A 17158-nucleotide genomic window follows, 5' to 3' on the forward strand; every position below is an offset into this window, starting at 1 on the left:
TGCACCAACATCTTATGCTTCTATATTTATTTCTCTCAACAATTTTCACTGTATATATTTTTGTTGAACCCTAGGTATTTTATATTTTTATGCTACCACAAAATAGTGATTTTGTATTTGTTTCCTATTTTTAGTGACTCCTGTATACATACCTTGATTATTACAGATTTGCTATGCTTCTTTACTAGTTACAGTAGCTCCTTCATAGATTTTTAGGTAGATGATCATGTCATCTGTGACACCATACTTTCTTTTTTTTTAATGTTTGTTTTATTTTTAGAGAGAGAGTAAGAGCAGAGGAGGGGCAGAGAGAGAGAGAGAGACAGACAGACAGACAGACAGACAAAGGATCTGAAGTGGGCTCTGTGCTGACAGCAGAGAGCCAGATGTGAGGCTCAAAGTCATGAACTGTGAGATCGTGACCTGAAGTTGGATGCTTAACTGACTGAGCCACCCAGGTGCTCCATACACTTTCTAATCTCATTGCATTTTGTTAGTCTTGTATGGCACTGATTAGAACCTCCAGTACGATTTGGAGTGGAAGTCATAATGAAAGTATGTTACTTGGTGCCCAGTCTTAGGGTAAAACAATCCTGGACCAGTGAATATGATCATAGCTGTATATTTTTTATAAATATTGTTGGACCTACTTGATAAGGTTGAATAAGTCCCCTCCTATTCTAATTTTCTGAGTTTTATTATCATTAATAAATTGTTCAAATGATATTTTTGCATCTATTGAGATGATGCAATGCTTGTTTTTTAGTCAATATCATGAATTATGTTGATTTTTCAAATATTAAATTTATAATCCTAGGATAAACATGCTTAATCATGTATTTTTTTTTCATATATACTGATGTATTAAAATTGCCTATATTTTGTTAAGGAGTTTTGTATCAACTGTCATCATCGACCTTGGTTTGTAGTTTGCTTTTCTTGTAGGGTCTTTTTCTGGTATTGGTACCAGATTAATGTTGCTCTCAGAAAATGAATTGGGAAAGGTATTTACCTCTTATACTGTCTGGAGGACCAGACCATCCTCCTGCCATCCAGTCTCCTGCCTGTGATGCCCATTTGCTAAATGAACTGGATGTGAAAAGGCAAGAGAGTTCTTTGATTCTCTCTGTCAAAGTGAGCTTTTCAGGACATTGAGAGTGGTGCTGAGTGGATCTTGGGAGAAACACAGTTTTTCCGGTGCAGGAGTTCTCATCTATTTAGGTGGCAAACATCTGGAAGGTAGGAAAGGCAAGAATCTATTTAGTTTTGGACATGTTGAGTTCATTATAGCAATAAGGCATCAACTGGAAGGGTTAGGAAGGCAATTCAGTGCCTGTGTAGAACTCGGAAGTCTGTGTTGGAGGTAGAGTGTACATTTGTCAGTAGATGATAGTAAGTGTTTGAATAAATATGATTTCCCAGGAAAGAGTGAGGGTTAGGAGAAAAGAAATACGGGTCTCAAACCCAGACACTGATCAAATGAGGAGAAAAATGAATGCTGTTGGGAAGAGACTGTCCATGGATGTCTCATGTTTCTGCAAATTGTGCAAGCAGAGACACTAAGTTCCCCTCATTCCAGATTACCTTTTCAAGGATGTTTATGTAGCAAACCATCTTGGAAGGTGGAGGAAGTGACTTCTGGCAAAGGTCAGACATGTTTATGGTAAAAACACTGGGATCCCTTCCTGCAGCACAGCCCACTATGTCATTTGGCCCTCTTTCTGTCACCCTGTGTGATTAGGGGTGTGTGTGATTAGAGAGTCAGAGCCAGCAAATGGTGACACTCCACCTAGCGCTATTGCTGTGAACAATAAAGCCCTTGGTCACTGACCCATGAGTCTCTTGCCTTCCACCAACGTGTCTGTGACTTGTAGGCTTGCAAGTATGGTAAAATCTCAGACCCTTCATAGTTCTTAACAAATGAGTCAAGACCTATAGGGAGTAAGACTCAAAGGAGCAGGAGTTTTTGGATTTTTTTTTTTTACAAAAGGAGAAATAAGTTAGAGGAGGCAAGTGGTATTGGGGAGCAAAAGGTCACTGAGATACATGTGTTATGTAAAGGGAGAAAGATGATCTCCACTTAATAGAGTCACAGGGGAAGCAGTGTTCTCAGGAAACAGATTTTAGTTAAGGAAGTATTTGAAAACTTGGATAAGACCATATTAGAGGAATGATCAATGTGGATTAAAAATCCCACAAAGCACAGCCAAAGATGTGAAGAGGAAGGAGCTGGTGGTTCAGCAAGGCACAAGGTAGCATATAGGGGTGAGTAAATGGCCAAGGGCAAGTAAAGGGTCATCAGAGAGGCAGTACCCCATAAAGCTTGGATAGGAGGCATAAATAATTTAGTTTTGAGAATTTTCTGGAGGAGGGTGATCACTTGTGCCTATGAGATTTAGGTGAACTTGGGAACCATCAGTCCCAGTAGGGCTGAAGTAAATCATGATCTCTATTTTGGTAGCTCATTTCTGGCTGTAAACTTGGAAGCATTGGAACTGATGCAAGATTTCTCATGTTATCTAGCGACATGGAGAATGTAACCAGCTTCTCTTTCATAATGTCTACGTTTTTATAGACTAAGAAACAAGCTTACATCATATAACTTTGCATCAGTCACATATATAATGCCTACAGAGGCAGAATTTCAACCCAGGCTTGTCTGATATAAGCCTACATGCCCCTAATTCAGTTGTTGGGCTGATTGTAGGAGAGATGGAAATGCCATCACATACTGGTTTCAAAATGTTGGTGTTTTGAAGGACCTTGATCCAATTAAGTCATACTGGTAACCTGTGTGTTTTAAACTAAGCCTGTGCATCAAGAACCTCCCCTATATGCTCTGTGAAGAGTTTTCTTTTCATTACTACTGAATTACTTTGTTCCACAAGTAGCATGGATGTGGCTAACTGTTCTTCAGGAAAATTATTCAGTGTGTTGGGAGTGGTGAACTGTCAGTTTCAACTTTCTGGTTAGGAGTAGGTTAAGATGCTTTCTTTGTCAGGGTAGTGATTTGATTTTTCTTTTTTTTTTAATATTTATTTAATTTTGAGAGAGAGAACAAGCTTCGGAGGGGCAGAGAGAGAGGGGGAGACACAGAATCCCAAGCAGGCCCCAGCCTCTGAGCAGTCAGCACAGAGCCGGACATGGGGCTCGAACCCATGAACTGTGAGATCATGACCTGAGCTGAAGTCAGACACTCAACTGACTGAGCCACCCTGGCACCCCAGTCATTTGTTTTTTCTTAACACAGGTGCAATGTGACATTGCTAAATGCAGTGTTTTCAGAACTTGGGAGTGGAGAATCCTTCTAACTTCATTTCTCATCACTTAGGAATATTGTTAAGGCCTCGTATGAGGAAACTGGTCTTATTTTTGAACTGTCATAGCTAAACAGTCAAAAGTATGTGTGAAGAAGTATGTGTAAACCTATATGGTTTTTTTGTTTGTTTAGTAAAATTAATCTTCAAAAAAAAGCTCACAGTATTTTTATCAACTTTACTTAACTAATTGACACCAGTGAAAGCAGTAATTGAAGTCTTGGGGTACATAAAAACTCAGTTTGAAAAACCCCAATTATCCACAGTGAAGGATCATTACCTTCCTTTTCTACTCTTTTACAGGAGTCCTTGCTCATTATTTTATTTCCCTTCCCAAGATACTTATTTGTTGTTTCATCCTTTATTCAACACATATTTGGTGGGTGTCTACTATCTTCCAGGCCCTATCTTGGCTCTAGGCATATGGCAATGTGTAGAGGACAGTCTTGCCTTTGGGGAGTTGAGCATATACGTATATATATTTGTCTGTTTGATTTAGTTGCTTAGACCTGGATATGGAGCCCAGATGGAGGTAAACAATAGTTTTTTCTTTTTATATAAACTTTCACTGGACTGAAGATTTTGAGAAGTCCTTTCAAACCCTGCAGTGGGACGAATTCCCTAAGGACCTTTGCCTATGCTCAAAAGGTGACAGGTCAAGGTGCCAGTGAGATAGAACCACTCCATCCCCACAGTATGGCCACTGTGCTTCCAGGAAGTGACATTAGACTGGGGAGTCAGGTGACCCTGCCCGTATGCCTTAGCATCTACAGTGTGTGTGCCCCTTAACAAATACCTGGGAAGCAGAGTCATTCTGTCAGACCTGAGATGAGAGATGGAAACCTTTTAGCAGGAGCGTTTGAGTGGAGCTGTGAAAAGTGCCAACAGGACAGGGTTCCGTATTGACACCTATAACCCTTGTGTCTAGCAGGGTGTGTGGCACATAGTAGATGCCAGTTAAATGCAACTCACCTGCCTTCCTGCTTAGTTCCCCTTTTCTTCATCCCGATACTCTTCTTTTTGTTATTTTTTCTCTCTTTCTTTCTCTTTCTCCTTTCCCCTCCCCAACCCTTCACAGGCCCCCCTCCACTGCTCCTTTTCTTCTTCTTCCTTTTCTTCATACTCTTTTTCTCTCTTCTCCTTTTATTTTTATTTTCCTTAGCATGTTGTCTTTCCAGAAAACACAAAAGCTGAGAGAATAATATAATTAGTCCCCCTGCATCCATCACCAAACCTTAGCAGTAGTCCGTTTATACCAACGTATTTTATTTTCATATACCCAACTCATGTTTTATTTTGTTTTCTCCTCTCTTCACTGGCCAATTTAAAGTAAACCCAGACATTTAATTTGTCTTAAACATTTAAATACACAATTCTGAAAAAAAGTTCTTAAAAATACATGATAATACATATACACAACAAAGAAAAAACAATAGTTCCCTATAAAATAGCCTGCCCATTCTCTCTTGAAGATCTCCATGCCATTAGCTTGTTCACATGTGTACCTAAAGTAAGTCCATGTGCTCTATTTTTAATGTGTCTTTTTTAGTCTAAAAATGTTCCTCCCCATTATTTTACTTCTTGCCATTGTTGAATAAAACAGTTTATTACTATTACTACAGAATTTCTCATATATGGTTTTGTTCTTTGCATCTGTGCAATGTTGATTTACCTGTTTTTCTGTTTTCTGTATTTCCTCAATATTAATCAGTAGATCAGATCTAGATCTTTCCCTCCCTCCCTCTCTCTCTGTGTCTGTCTCTGTCTCTCTCTCCTTCACTGCCCTTCTGTCTCTCCCTCTCATTCTTTTTCTTTCTCTGTGTGGCAGTCTTTTCATACATTTGACATGTTTACCAACTGATAGATTTATTATTGTATTATATCAAGGATATATAACATTCTGGTTTTATTGTGTGTAATGTGAAGTTGAGAAGATGTCAAGATGGTGGTTGGTTCTGTTTGGAAGGGGGGGAGCACACTGGGGGCAGAAGAGCTAAGTTGACATTTTGTTAGTCTGAAGATGTGCTGTTGTGAAGTTTTTAGTTTTGCATGCTCCTTCAGTTCTCATTCATGCATATACAATGCTATCTTTCTAAATTAAAACAAATAAATTGTGAATGTCTAAGCCAAAAAGAAAGAGGAGGAAGAGGTTGGGAAGGAGAAGGAGAAGAACAGGAAAGGTTCAGCAGTGAGGCCATTGTTGTCAAAATAACTATTCACTGTAAAATACCCATAAGCCTTTGAATTCATGGTCTGATCAGCTGCTGCTGATTGCACAGATCCATTATTTCATGTGGTATCTAAATGCATTTTTAAATAAACTGGTTAATTAATATTGTGAAGGCTCAACTTGAATACAATTCCTGGAATGACATAAACAGAATTTCACAGGGTCAGGACCCCATCACTGCAGCAGCTATAGCTGAAGAAGTGGTTAAGTACAGTCATCTATGGCATAGTTTTTCTTAATCTTTAAGTCCGTTCTGGAAAGAAACCTTCGCTAGTGATTTTAAAGTTTGCATGGAAGAAGCAATAGAAAATATATAAACAGGAATTCAGCTGAAGAAATCAGAGAAGAAATCTCTATGAGAAATTGAAACTGTATCCATACTCCTCTTTAAGAATCTACATCTTTTTTTTGTTTGTTTGTTTGGTATAGCACGTTTCCTGGTGTGAGCTTCAGAAGGAGTGTTCTTACCTTGACTGAATTGGCTCATGTTACATACAACAGGCTCTTCTTGGCAGTGAAAAAAGTCCTTGGTCGAGTCTCTCAGAACACCACCTACACGTTTGAGGTGTGTGAATGTTGGGTCTGAAACTTCATGCCCTTTCATTCCTCTTCCCCAGTATATTGTTTGAAAACTAACCCCCTATCCCTGCCCTGCCCTTCCCTACCCCACCCCACCACACACACATATTTACTCACTGCTTGTATTTTTATTTGCACTTACCTGGAAATTGGAAGTGGAATTGCAGAAGGAAACTCAGTTTTAAGTGACAATTAAATGCTCCCCCCCAGGAAGCATCCTGCATGGAAAATGATTAGAAATGAGGGTTTGTGGCTAGATATTGTGTATCTCCCTTGCTGGAAGTCTTTATGAATCTATAACCAAGTACTCCATGTGTATCCACTGCAGAACATTGGGATGTTAATGGTTCATTTGTAATCAAATTTTGGTCATCTAAAGTAGAGGATCAGTTAATAAGTCAACTGCCATTTCTGCTTTGTTTTCTTGGTTCCTCTGCCAACATTTTGGTCATTTCTCTGGATGCTTTGTCCACTCAAGGAGAGATCATGGTGGGGGTTGTCAAAACCATCCATTTCCTCCTTAGAGGAAACTCTTGTAGTGAAGTATTCAGTGGGGATGAGAGGATGTACAAGTCATGACTAGCATAAACCTGGAGGTCATTTGTGGATCTAAAGTTGAAAATGAACAGAGATAAAGAGGATAAGTTCTAGTTCATCGCTTTCCATGTGCACATAAGGAAGGAACCAGGTAGCTAATTACCCATAATGTATAGTGAAGTAACAGGCAGGAAATGGATGGTAAATGGAAAAGACAATAGTACTGACCGAAGAAAGTGTTGTGAGAGTTAAAAATGAAGCCATGGATATGCTCAGCCCAGAGTCTGCTGCATAGAAAGCACGCAGTAGATACATTCTCCCTGTAGTACTATGAACCCTGCCATTTTTATCAGGAGTTGTGTTTCTCATTGTCTACAACTAGAAGCACAACCACGTTGAAGGCTTTTGGTTTCAATCCAAACCTTCTGACTTTGACTATGGGTCTATGGTCTATGGGGCTATGGGTTTTTATTTCTGAGATTCTATAAATGCAGTCACTTAAAAAGATGGCAACAAAGTAAACTTCCTCAAACACAGAATCCAGTTTTACCATTAACATTCATAGTATAAGTAGAAATGTATACCTCTAAGGGGGGAAAATATCCAGTAAGTCAAGTTATTTAATTTTAAAATATGGAATGGACTACAGAAACATCTTGATAAGGCTTGCTGAGGAACTGTAAATCCTGCAACATTTTCTAGCACCCCAGGGTACCCACCGAGCTGCCCCTACCCAGAATCTAGCAGCTTTGTTAAGACCGAAGTCTGCCCTCACTCTGTTTTGAGTGCCTGTGACATACTCTTTTCCTGTTTATTAAGGTATTTGTCATTTGAAATAAATCCAAACATTATTACCATAGTTAATTATACAGAGAACTACTCAGCACGTCAGCCTCAAGAAATATTTGAGTTTGAGGCTCTATATTCAATAAAATAAATTTGAGTGATGCATGGTTTATAAACATGGTCAGCACCAGCATGCATTACTTGAGAGAGGTCTTTCCAAACCAAATAACTTCAATTAATATTTTAAATCAAAATAAAAATCAGTTTTTCCTTCCTTTAGAAACATATGGTACGCATTAGACCATTTGTTCAAATCTGCTGAATCTTTCTGGGAAGTTTGTCAGTCTGCATTAGCAAACATCCTTTGTTTCCTGACTTCCTGCTACGCCGTCTCTTTCTTTTAGTTTCCTCAGTGAAATGAGATTGTTTATATTAATAACTTGCCATATATAATGTCTTGCATTTTCTATTCCTTTTTTTCTTCTAAAAATTTGCTTATGCATATTAACTAAGGCATACATTCTAAGAAAGAAGTATGCAAAAACGAGTAGGTTAAGCAGGTCATTCAAAGAGAATCCTTCACCAGAAGAATGACCACTAAAAATTCTGATAGTGGGAGAGTTTATGGAATTTCTGTGTGTAGTACAGATGAGAGTTTATTCAACAGAGTGTGAAAAAGGTGTGCATTTTGAAGGTAAATACTGGACTCTTGGACACAAATACCAATGGAGCAGGAAATCAGGAGAATTTATTTTCATTTATTTTTTTAATATAGTTGACACATAGTGTTCAATTAGTTTCAGTTGCACAACATAGTGGTTCCACAAGTTTATATGTTATGTTCACCACACATGTAGCCACCATTTGTCTCAATACATAATTACACTATCGTTGACTCTATTCCTTATGCTATACTCTTTATCCCATTACTTTTTAATTCCATAAATAGAAGCCTGTATGACTAGACACAGGAAAAAATGCTCAACATCACTCATCATCAGGAAAATAAAAATCAAAACCACAATGAGATGCCACCACACACCTGTCAGAATGCTATGTTGGCAAGGATGCAGAGAAAGAGGATCTCTTACGCACTTCTGGTGGGAATGCAAACTGGTGCAACCACTCTGGAAAACAGTATGGAGTTGACTCAGAAAATTAAAAATAGAATTACCCTATGACCCAGCAATTGCACTACTAGGTATTTATCCAAGGGATACAGGTGTGCTGTTTCGAAGGGGCACATGCACCCCAATGTTTATAGCAACACTATTGACAATAGCCAAAGTATGGAAAGAGCCCAAATGTCCATTGACGGATGAATGGATAAAAAAGATGTGGTGTATATATATATATACACAATGGAGTATTACTCGGCAATCAAAAAGAATGAAATCTTTCCATTTGCAACTACATGGTTGGAACTAGAGGGTATTATGCTAAGCGAAATTAGTCAGAGAAAGACAAATATGTTATGACTTCACTCATATGAGGACTTTAAGATAGAAAACAGATGAACACAAGGGAAGAGAAGCAAAAATAATATAAAAACAGGGAAGAGGACAAAACATAAGAGAGTCTTAAATATGGAGAACAAACAGAGGGTTACTGGAGGGGTTGTGGAAGGGGGGATAGGCTAGATGGGTAAGGGGCATTAAGGAATCTACCCCTGAAATCATTGTTGCACCATGTGCTAACTAACTTGGATGTAAATTAATAAATAAACTTAAACAAAAAATAGAAGCCTGTATTTCCTATTCCCCTTCATTCATTTTGTCTAACCCCCCTCTCCCCTCCTCTCTGTCAACAACCACTTTGTTCTTTGTAATTATAGGTCTGATTCTGCTCTTTGTTCATTCTTTTTTTTCTTTTAGATTCCACATATGAGTGAAATCATACGGTATTTGCCTTTCTCAGTCTGACATACTTGCCATAATACCCTCTAGGTTCTTCTATGTTGTCACAAACAGCACAATCCCATCCGTTTTATGGCCGTGTGATATTCCTTTGTGGTGTGTGTGTGTGTGTGTGTGTGTGTGTGTGTGTGTGTGTGTGTTTGTGTGCTCACGCGTACGCCATACTTCCCTTATCCATTTATTCATTTATCTGTTGAAGGGGACTTAAGTTTCTTCTGTAATTTGCCTTTGTAAATAATGCTGCAGTAAACATAGGGATGCATAGATCTTTTCAAATTAGTGTTTTCAATTTGGGGGGGGGGGGTCGAGTAAATACCCAGTAGTGGAATTATTGGATCTTGTGGTAATTATGTTGTTAATTTTTTGAGGAACTTCCATACTTTCCATACTTTCATATTTCTCTTTTCCTCGCTTTTTCTCCCCCAACCCTCTTTCTTACTCACACACACACACACACAGTACAAATATCTGAAGACAACCAGATTTCAAGTAAAGAAGGAGGGGAGAAAATTGGCAAACAGTTGTGCTTGTGACCCTTGAGAAAATAAAGTTAACCTTGTTTTTTTAATGAACTTGCCATTTCTGATTCTCTTGATATAAGGTTACATTTTTCAAGTCATTATAGCCCGAAAGACAAACTTGTCTCTTAAGTCTTCTGAAAGCCTTTAATAAGCTCACCTACATGGTGACTCCCTAAGACAAGGATAAAACCTACAGTGTTCCACAAATTATATTATTTAAAATGCAGCAATTATTTTCCAGGTATTCTTTCTGGGATAAATGACTCAATGAATGCAGTATAGAAACTGATCTCCTGAATTATTAGTCTGAACCTATTCCATAGTATATATTTTATAGCGGTCATAATGCCTTCACGGTGGCCTTTTTTAAGTACTATAAAAAATAACAAATTTGTAAAGTAGCAGGTTATAAAACTAATGTGAGAAAATGAATTGCCTTGTAAAACAAGTATTGTAAAATGTTAATGTAAAAATCTAGTTGGTGGGTTCACTGTAAAGTACTTTCAACCTTGCACTGTGTTTAAAATGTTTCATGATAGGATGTTGAAAACTAATAAAGCCACAACAAACCAAGAATAGCTTTTACATATGTAACCAGAAACCAAAGAGAAATTCATAGCTAGGAAAACTGTATTTATAATAGCAAAAATAAATGAAATACCTAAGCTAACTTTCAGGAAACACTCAAAACTTTTGTTTTGAGAAATCCTGAACAGTTGAAGGAAGTGAAAGAGGAAAGACACAGGTAGTGAGACTCACCTTCATAAAGACTTCTATTCTAGTTTATTTATGAATATAGCATAAACCTAATAAATGTACCATCAAGGTTTTTTTTTCTTAAGCTATGTAAGCGATTAATAAAGTTCATTTGAATAAGTAAACAAAAATAACCAGGAAATTTTGAAAGAAATGAATAATTATGTGGAAGAAGGTCTAACTCTACCAGTTATTAAAATGTTACCCTTCATAATTGGAACTCTAGCATTGGTGCATGAATAGACAAACCAAACAATGAAACAGATTTTTTAAATCCAGAAATAGACTTCATTACTAAATTTCCATATGTAATGAATCTGTGAAACTACAAATGAAACTTCAAATCTGTGACAGAAGATGAACTCTTGTATGTTTTAACCCAATAGCTATATGGAAAAAGATAAAATTTTGATTTATTCCTCATCCTGTGCACAAGAATACATTCCAAATGGATCAAATACCTAATTTAAAAAAAATTTTTTTTTCAACGTTTATTTATTTTTGGGACAGAGAGAGACAGAGCATGAACGGGGGAGGGGCAGAGAAAGAGGGAGACACAGAATCGGAAACAGGCTCCAGGCTCTGAGCCATCAGCCCAGAGCCCGACGCGGGGCTCGAACTCACGGACCGCGAGATCGTGACCTGGCTGAAGTCGGACGCTCAACTGACTGCGCCACCCAGGCGCCCCAAATACCTAATTTTTGAAACCAAAATTATAAAAGGACTAGAAGAAAACATGGGTGGAATCTTCTTTACTCTGAGGGTGGAAATTAAAAATCCAGAAGTTAAAGATAAAAGAAATGGGTTTAGAAAAAATTCTATGTTTACAGAAATTTCACTTGGAAATTGTGTGTAAAAAGTAAATGAGGGGTGCCTGGGTGGCTCAGTGGGTCGAGCATCTGACTTTGGCTCAGGTCACGATCTCACCGTTTGTGAGTTCTAACCCCATGTTGGGCTCTGTTCTGACAGGTCAGAGCCTAGAACCTGCTTTGGCTTCTCTCTCTCTCTCTCTCTCTCTCTCTCTCTCTCTCTCTCTTTCTCTCTGTCTTCCTCCCCTGCTCATGGTGTGTCTGTCTCTCTCTCAAGAATAAATAAACATTTAAAAAAATTTTTTAAAGTAAATGAAAAATGAGCAAGTGGGAATAAATTTACAACTTAAACTCAAAGATTTAATATTTGTAATTAACAAAAAGCTTTTAAAATAGATAAGGAAAAGTTCTTATAAAAGCTGGCTAAATTACAAACAGTTTACAAGGGAAAAAAAAAGCAATGCTTCTTAATGCAAAGATGTTCAACCTACCCTATACCAAGAAAGATACAAATAAAAATGCACTGTGGAGTTGTTTCTCACATAACTGTCTGATTGACAAAATCAAGTTTGACGATATACTTTGGTGAGTTGGTTGGGGAAATGAACACTCTCACCCTCTGTTGGTAGGAGAGCAAATTAGTGCAATCCCACTCTAGAGGGGGATGTGTCAGTATTTAGCAAAAGATACATATGAATGTACTCTTTAACAAAGCAATCACTCTTAGAATCTATCGCCAAAACAGGCAAAACATTGAAAAACTATTTTCAGAAGGCAGTTAATATACTGTACTTTTTAGACTGTTAGACAAGATATACTGACATGATCTATATTATGGAATAAAGCAAATAAATAACCAGAATGGTATTATTAAGAACCAATATTTTTCTCATAAAAGGGAGGCAGTAGAGGTATAAGAGTGCCAAAGTTAATTAAAAAACAAAAACAAACAGGGGCGCCTGGGTGGCGCAGCCGGTTAAGCGTCCGACTTCAGCCAGGTCACGATCTCGCGGTCCTTGAGTTCGAGCCCCGCGTCAGGCTCTGGGCTGATGGCTCAGAGCCTGGAGCCTGTTTCCGATTCTGTATCTCCCTCTCTCTCTGCCCCTCCCCCGTTCATGCTCTGTCTCTCTCTGTCCCAAAAAATAAATAAATGTTGAAAAAAAATTTAAAAACAAAAAACAAAAACAAAAACAAACAAACAAAAAAAAACCCCTGTAGTCATGAATTTCAATTAGAAGTAGCACTATGGATTTATGATCAATTTTATCTTACTCAAAAACCAAAAATCCTGGGGCACTTGGGTGGCTCAGTCAGTTAAACGTCTTCACTCCTGATTTTGGCTCACTTGATCTCATGGTTGGTGATTTGAGCCCTGCTTCTGACTGCGCTGACAGTGTGGAACCTGCTTGGGATTCTGTCTCTCTTCCTCTCTCTCTCTGCCCCTTCCCCTGCTCGCTCTCTGTTTCTCTCTCTCAAAATAAATAAACTTTACAAAAAAATTACTGTACACACGCTGTAAAGCCTAGATCCAATGACAGGCAGCAGCATGAGGTTATTGGTAGTTAAATGAAATATGTATAAAACACAGAAGTGTCTTCCCTATGAGATATTAATATGTGCTTTGAAAAGGAAAAATACAAATTCAAGAAAATTTGGGAAATTGTGAAATTTCATCCTGTAGATTATAATTTTTCTGATAACATTAAATGCTTTGGAAAAGTCATAAAGAAATCTAAAAATAAGTAATGCAATGTCTGTCAGGAACCTTTGATTTTTCAGGGGAGAGGACTGGAGTTGTAGCATTCCTCTTGCTTTTTTTTTTTTCCACTTAGAAATGTGCCATGGAAAACAATTTAGGAAATTCTGCTGTGAAAGTGAAATGCAATCTGTGGATAATTATTATTCTTTCTAAAGGATCAAGAGGTCTAAAGGGAGTTCCTGGTATCATGTACTTAATGAATGCATAATTTAATACAAGTATTGTTTAGAATCTACTAAATACTAAATGCTGTGTTTGCTGATAGCAATATAAGGTAAAAAGGAAATGAAAAAATCTAGAAACCTAGTAGAGCATTAAAATATAGTGCTACTATATGTGATGAAAATCTTTAAATATGACTAAGTGTAGGAAACCATTGCATTGCATCATAGAGAGGGAATTAAGTTGTGACGAGTGAAAGCAAGAAGGAAAGATGTTTCTGGCAAAGTGAAGAGCATAAGAAAATATAACTTGACATTAGAGGTGTGGTGTATTCAGAAAAATAGAGCGTCATATCTATCTGGAACAACAACAACAACAAAATTACAGGGAAAGGGTTGTGCGGGGCTGATGTAGTAAGAAGATGTAGTGGGCTTTGGGGTTGGACGAACCTGAGCTATCATAATCATTCTACCTGTAAATGATCTTGGGGAGTTACTTAATCTCTATAAAGCTGACCTTTTCTATCTGTAGAGTGAGGATAAATAATGTTTAACTCCCAAAGTAAGAATGAAATAAGAATAATGTGTGCCAAGTTTCCAACACAGTGAAGGGCACTTAATCCCAGTTCTTCTTCCTATTAGGCAGATGGGGGCAAAGTGATGAACACTCTGATTTGTCAGGGGAAAGAATTTGGACTTTATTTTGTAGGCAGTGAAGAACATGGAAGAATCCTGAGCATGAGGATGAGGTGATAAGCTCTGTTATTTGGAAACATGGATGTGGAGGGGCACCTGGGTGGCTCAGTCGGTTAAGCGTCCGACTTCAGCTCAGGTCACGATCTCGCGGTCCGTGAGTTCGAGCCCCACGTCGGGCTCTGGGATGATGGCTCAGGGCCTGGAGCCTGTTTCTGATTCTGTGTCTCCCTCTTTCTCTGCCCCTCCCCCGTTCATGCTCTGTCTCTCTCTGTCTCCAAAATAAATAAATAAATAAAACGTTAAAAAAAATAAAAAAATAATAATAAAAAAAGGAAACATGGATATGGAGTAATGGCCAGATAAGATGAAGGGAGGTATCTAGCATTGATTGCATCCTGATGGAAGATACAAGGGCATAAATGGGGTGTTGGTAGTGTGGCTGCAGATGTTCAGTGTTACAGAGATAGAGCTGATAGAACTTGGCTTCTCTTAGATATGTGTGGGTGGGAGAGTTAAAAAGGAAACAATAAAAAAATGACATGGTTTCTAGCCTGAGCACCTGAGTTGTCAGGAATACCAACTATTGAGCCAGACAAAAGTTGGAGTGGATATACAGAAGTTCACGTGTGGAATTTAGTTTATTTTATATCATTTTCCTTTGGATCCATCACCTCTTTAGAGTGAGTAAGCTTTGAACTTTTGAATATAGCGTCCCAGCCTCTAATCCATGCAATCTCTTTATTCTATGGGACCACTATATTTTGAACAGTATGTTGGCTTATTACAAAAGCTGTCATTGTGATCTTGTGGAGTGTGCTTCATAGGTTTGTCTAATACGTCAGAAAGGTTAGTGTAATGGACTACCAAGTCAAATGCCAAACACTATCCAAACAACTTAATATGGTAACTAAATGTGGATATGCTGTTTGCACTATTGTATTCTCCAAAACATTGTTTGCTTTGAGCATAGTTGGATGTGAATGCAAATTTAGATGCTTTACTCAACACCAATCTTTGTGTTTGCATGTTTCTTGTTTTAATGTGCAGGACAGGAGAGAATTGGGAAAGATTCCAACTATGAACAGGAGGGTAAAGTTCAGTTTGTGATTGATGCGGTCTATGCAATGGCTCATGCCCTTCATCATATGAACAAGGATCTCTGTGCCGACTACCGAGGGGTCTGTCCGGAAATGGAGCAAGCTGGGGGAAAGAAGTTGTTGAAGTATATCCGCAATGTTAATTTCAATGGTGAGTCACCAAATATCCATGATTTGGGGAATTCTATGTGTTGGCATCCTGTGTTTCCTGAGTTATGTAGTTAAATTATTTACTGTTAAGACCTGGTTGGTGATAAGATTTCAGATCAATCTTATGAACAATAAATAAGCGGATGAAGGAAAGAATAAATAAATATTTGGGAGTTAAGATTTATCTTTTTTGGTAAATATTAGTAAGAGTGGGAGGGGAGAGAGGAAGGGAAAGGGATCTAAGTCAATTGAAGTAATGATTATAAGTTGCTATAACCACATCCCACATTACACACATTTCTCAGAGTATAAAACTCTGTTAGAAATTAATTGGTTACCTAAGAGAAGTAGGTAGAGATGGGTGGGAAAATGGGCAAATCAGGTAGAAGGCATAAGGGAGAAATACCACTTCTCTTATAATATAGTCTTGAGTCTTTACAACATGTGAACACTTCACTTATCAAAAAATAAACAAATAATTAAAATAAACCTGAATGCGGGACACATTAGTCAGAGTTCTCCAAAGAGAGAACCAGTAGGACATCTGTAGAGATACATAGAAGAGACTAATTTATAGGAATTGGCTCACACAGTTACGGAGACAGGGAAGGCCCTCTATCTTCAGTCTTCAAGCTGCAGAACCAGGGAGGTTGGTGTTGTAATTCAGTCGAAGGTAAACATTTAAGAATCTGAGGGCTTATGATGTAAGTCCTGATCTGAGTCCAAAAGCCAGAAAACCAGGAGCAACAGTGCTGATGGCAGAAGAACACACCTGTTGCAGATCAAATAAAGACAGTGAATTGGCCCTTTTTCTGCCTTTGGGCTCTAGTCAGTCTCTCAAGAGACTTGTTGATGCCCTACCCCCATCCACCAGTTCAAATACTGATCTTTTTCAAGTATGCCATCACCGATACACCCAGAAATAATGTTTTACCAGCTATCTGGGCATCCCTAGTCAAGGTGACACATAAAATTAGCCATCATGTAGGTGTAAATTCAATACAGACAGTAATAAATAAATTTAAATATATTATATATGAGCAATGTAACCACACCGAGGGGTTTGGGGAATCAAAAATGAGCACACGTAGTTTTGGAAGATAGTATTTGACTGTATGCTATAAGAACAAAGGCAAAAAATAACTGTATGCAGTTATTGTACAATAGCTAATAAACTTGTGGGTTCACAATTAAGAAAATAATTTACGTATGTGAGAGGATTGAGAGAATAATGAGTATATTGTAGATAATGAGAGCCATGTTTCTTACTGTTAGAGAAAGAAGTTACTAGAAACAACGAGAGAAAACTAGAAGGAACCTTGTTGTGTTTGGATGGGAGATACCTGAATGAACTCTTGGCTTTTAATATGCATGCAGATAGGTAGATACATAAATAGATTTGTGAATGTTATATATGTATACATACCTGTGCTGCCTAGTTCTGTCCACTGAGAGGGCTAGCAGTAATGAGATCCTGGTAGAAAGGACAACACCTAGTATCCACATCTTATTTATGTATAAAAATGGCATGGCCATTCTTACCCTAGTTACAAAACAATTGATTTTGCAAATGCCCTTGGTGACTTTACCCTGACTCTTTTTCCAGGTAATGTCTGTAAACTGATTTGGTCAAGATGACATTTCCCACTGATGAGCTAGAGTTTCTGAGCTTCCGACTGGACACAGTGCTCCTGTTTATCAAATGATTACTGTGTGCCAGATCCTGTGCGAAGTACTTCACTTGAGTTGGCTTACTTAATACCAAATTATATAGATTCTGTTATTTTCCTTAATTTTTTTATAGATAAGGAAAGTGGTTCATAGAGAAATTAAGAACAACGATA

General features: G+C 37.9%; 1 protein-coding gene across 2 annotated transcripts in view; it reads left to right on the top strand.

The window, feature by feature from the left end:
• Positions 1-17158, top strand: part of GRM7 (glutamate metabotropic receptor 7) — an 862204-nt gene that overhangs the window by 567254 nt on the left and 277792 nt on the right. For both annotated transcript variants that reach the window (XM_047851063.1, XM_047851065.1), the window contains exon 6: positions 15115-15315. In XM_047851063.1, coding sequence (XP_047707019.1) covers positions 15115-15315 — 201 coding nt within the window. The remainder of the gene's footprint in view (positions 1-15114; positions 15316-17158) is intronic.

The sequence above is a fragment of the Prionailurus viverrinus genome, chromosome A2 (assembly GCF_022837055.1).
Source record: "Prionailurus viverrinus isolate Anna chromosome A2, UM_Priviv_1.0, whole genome shotgun sequence".
NCBI classification, from domain to species: Eukaryota; Metazoa; Chordata; class Mammalia; order Carnivora; family Felidae; genus Prionailurus; species Prionailurus viverrinus.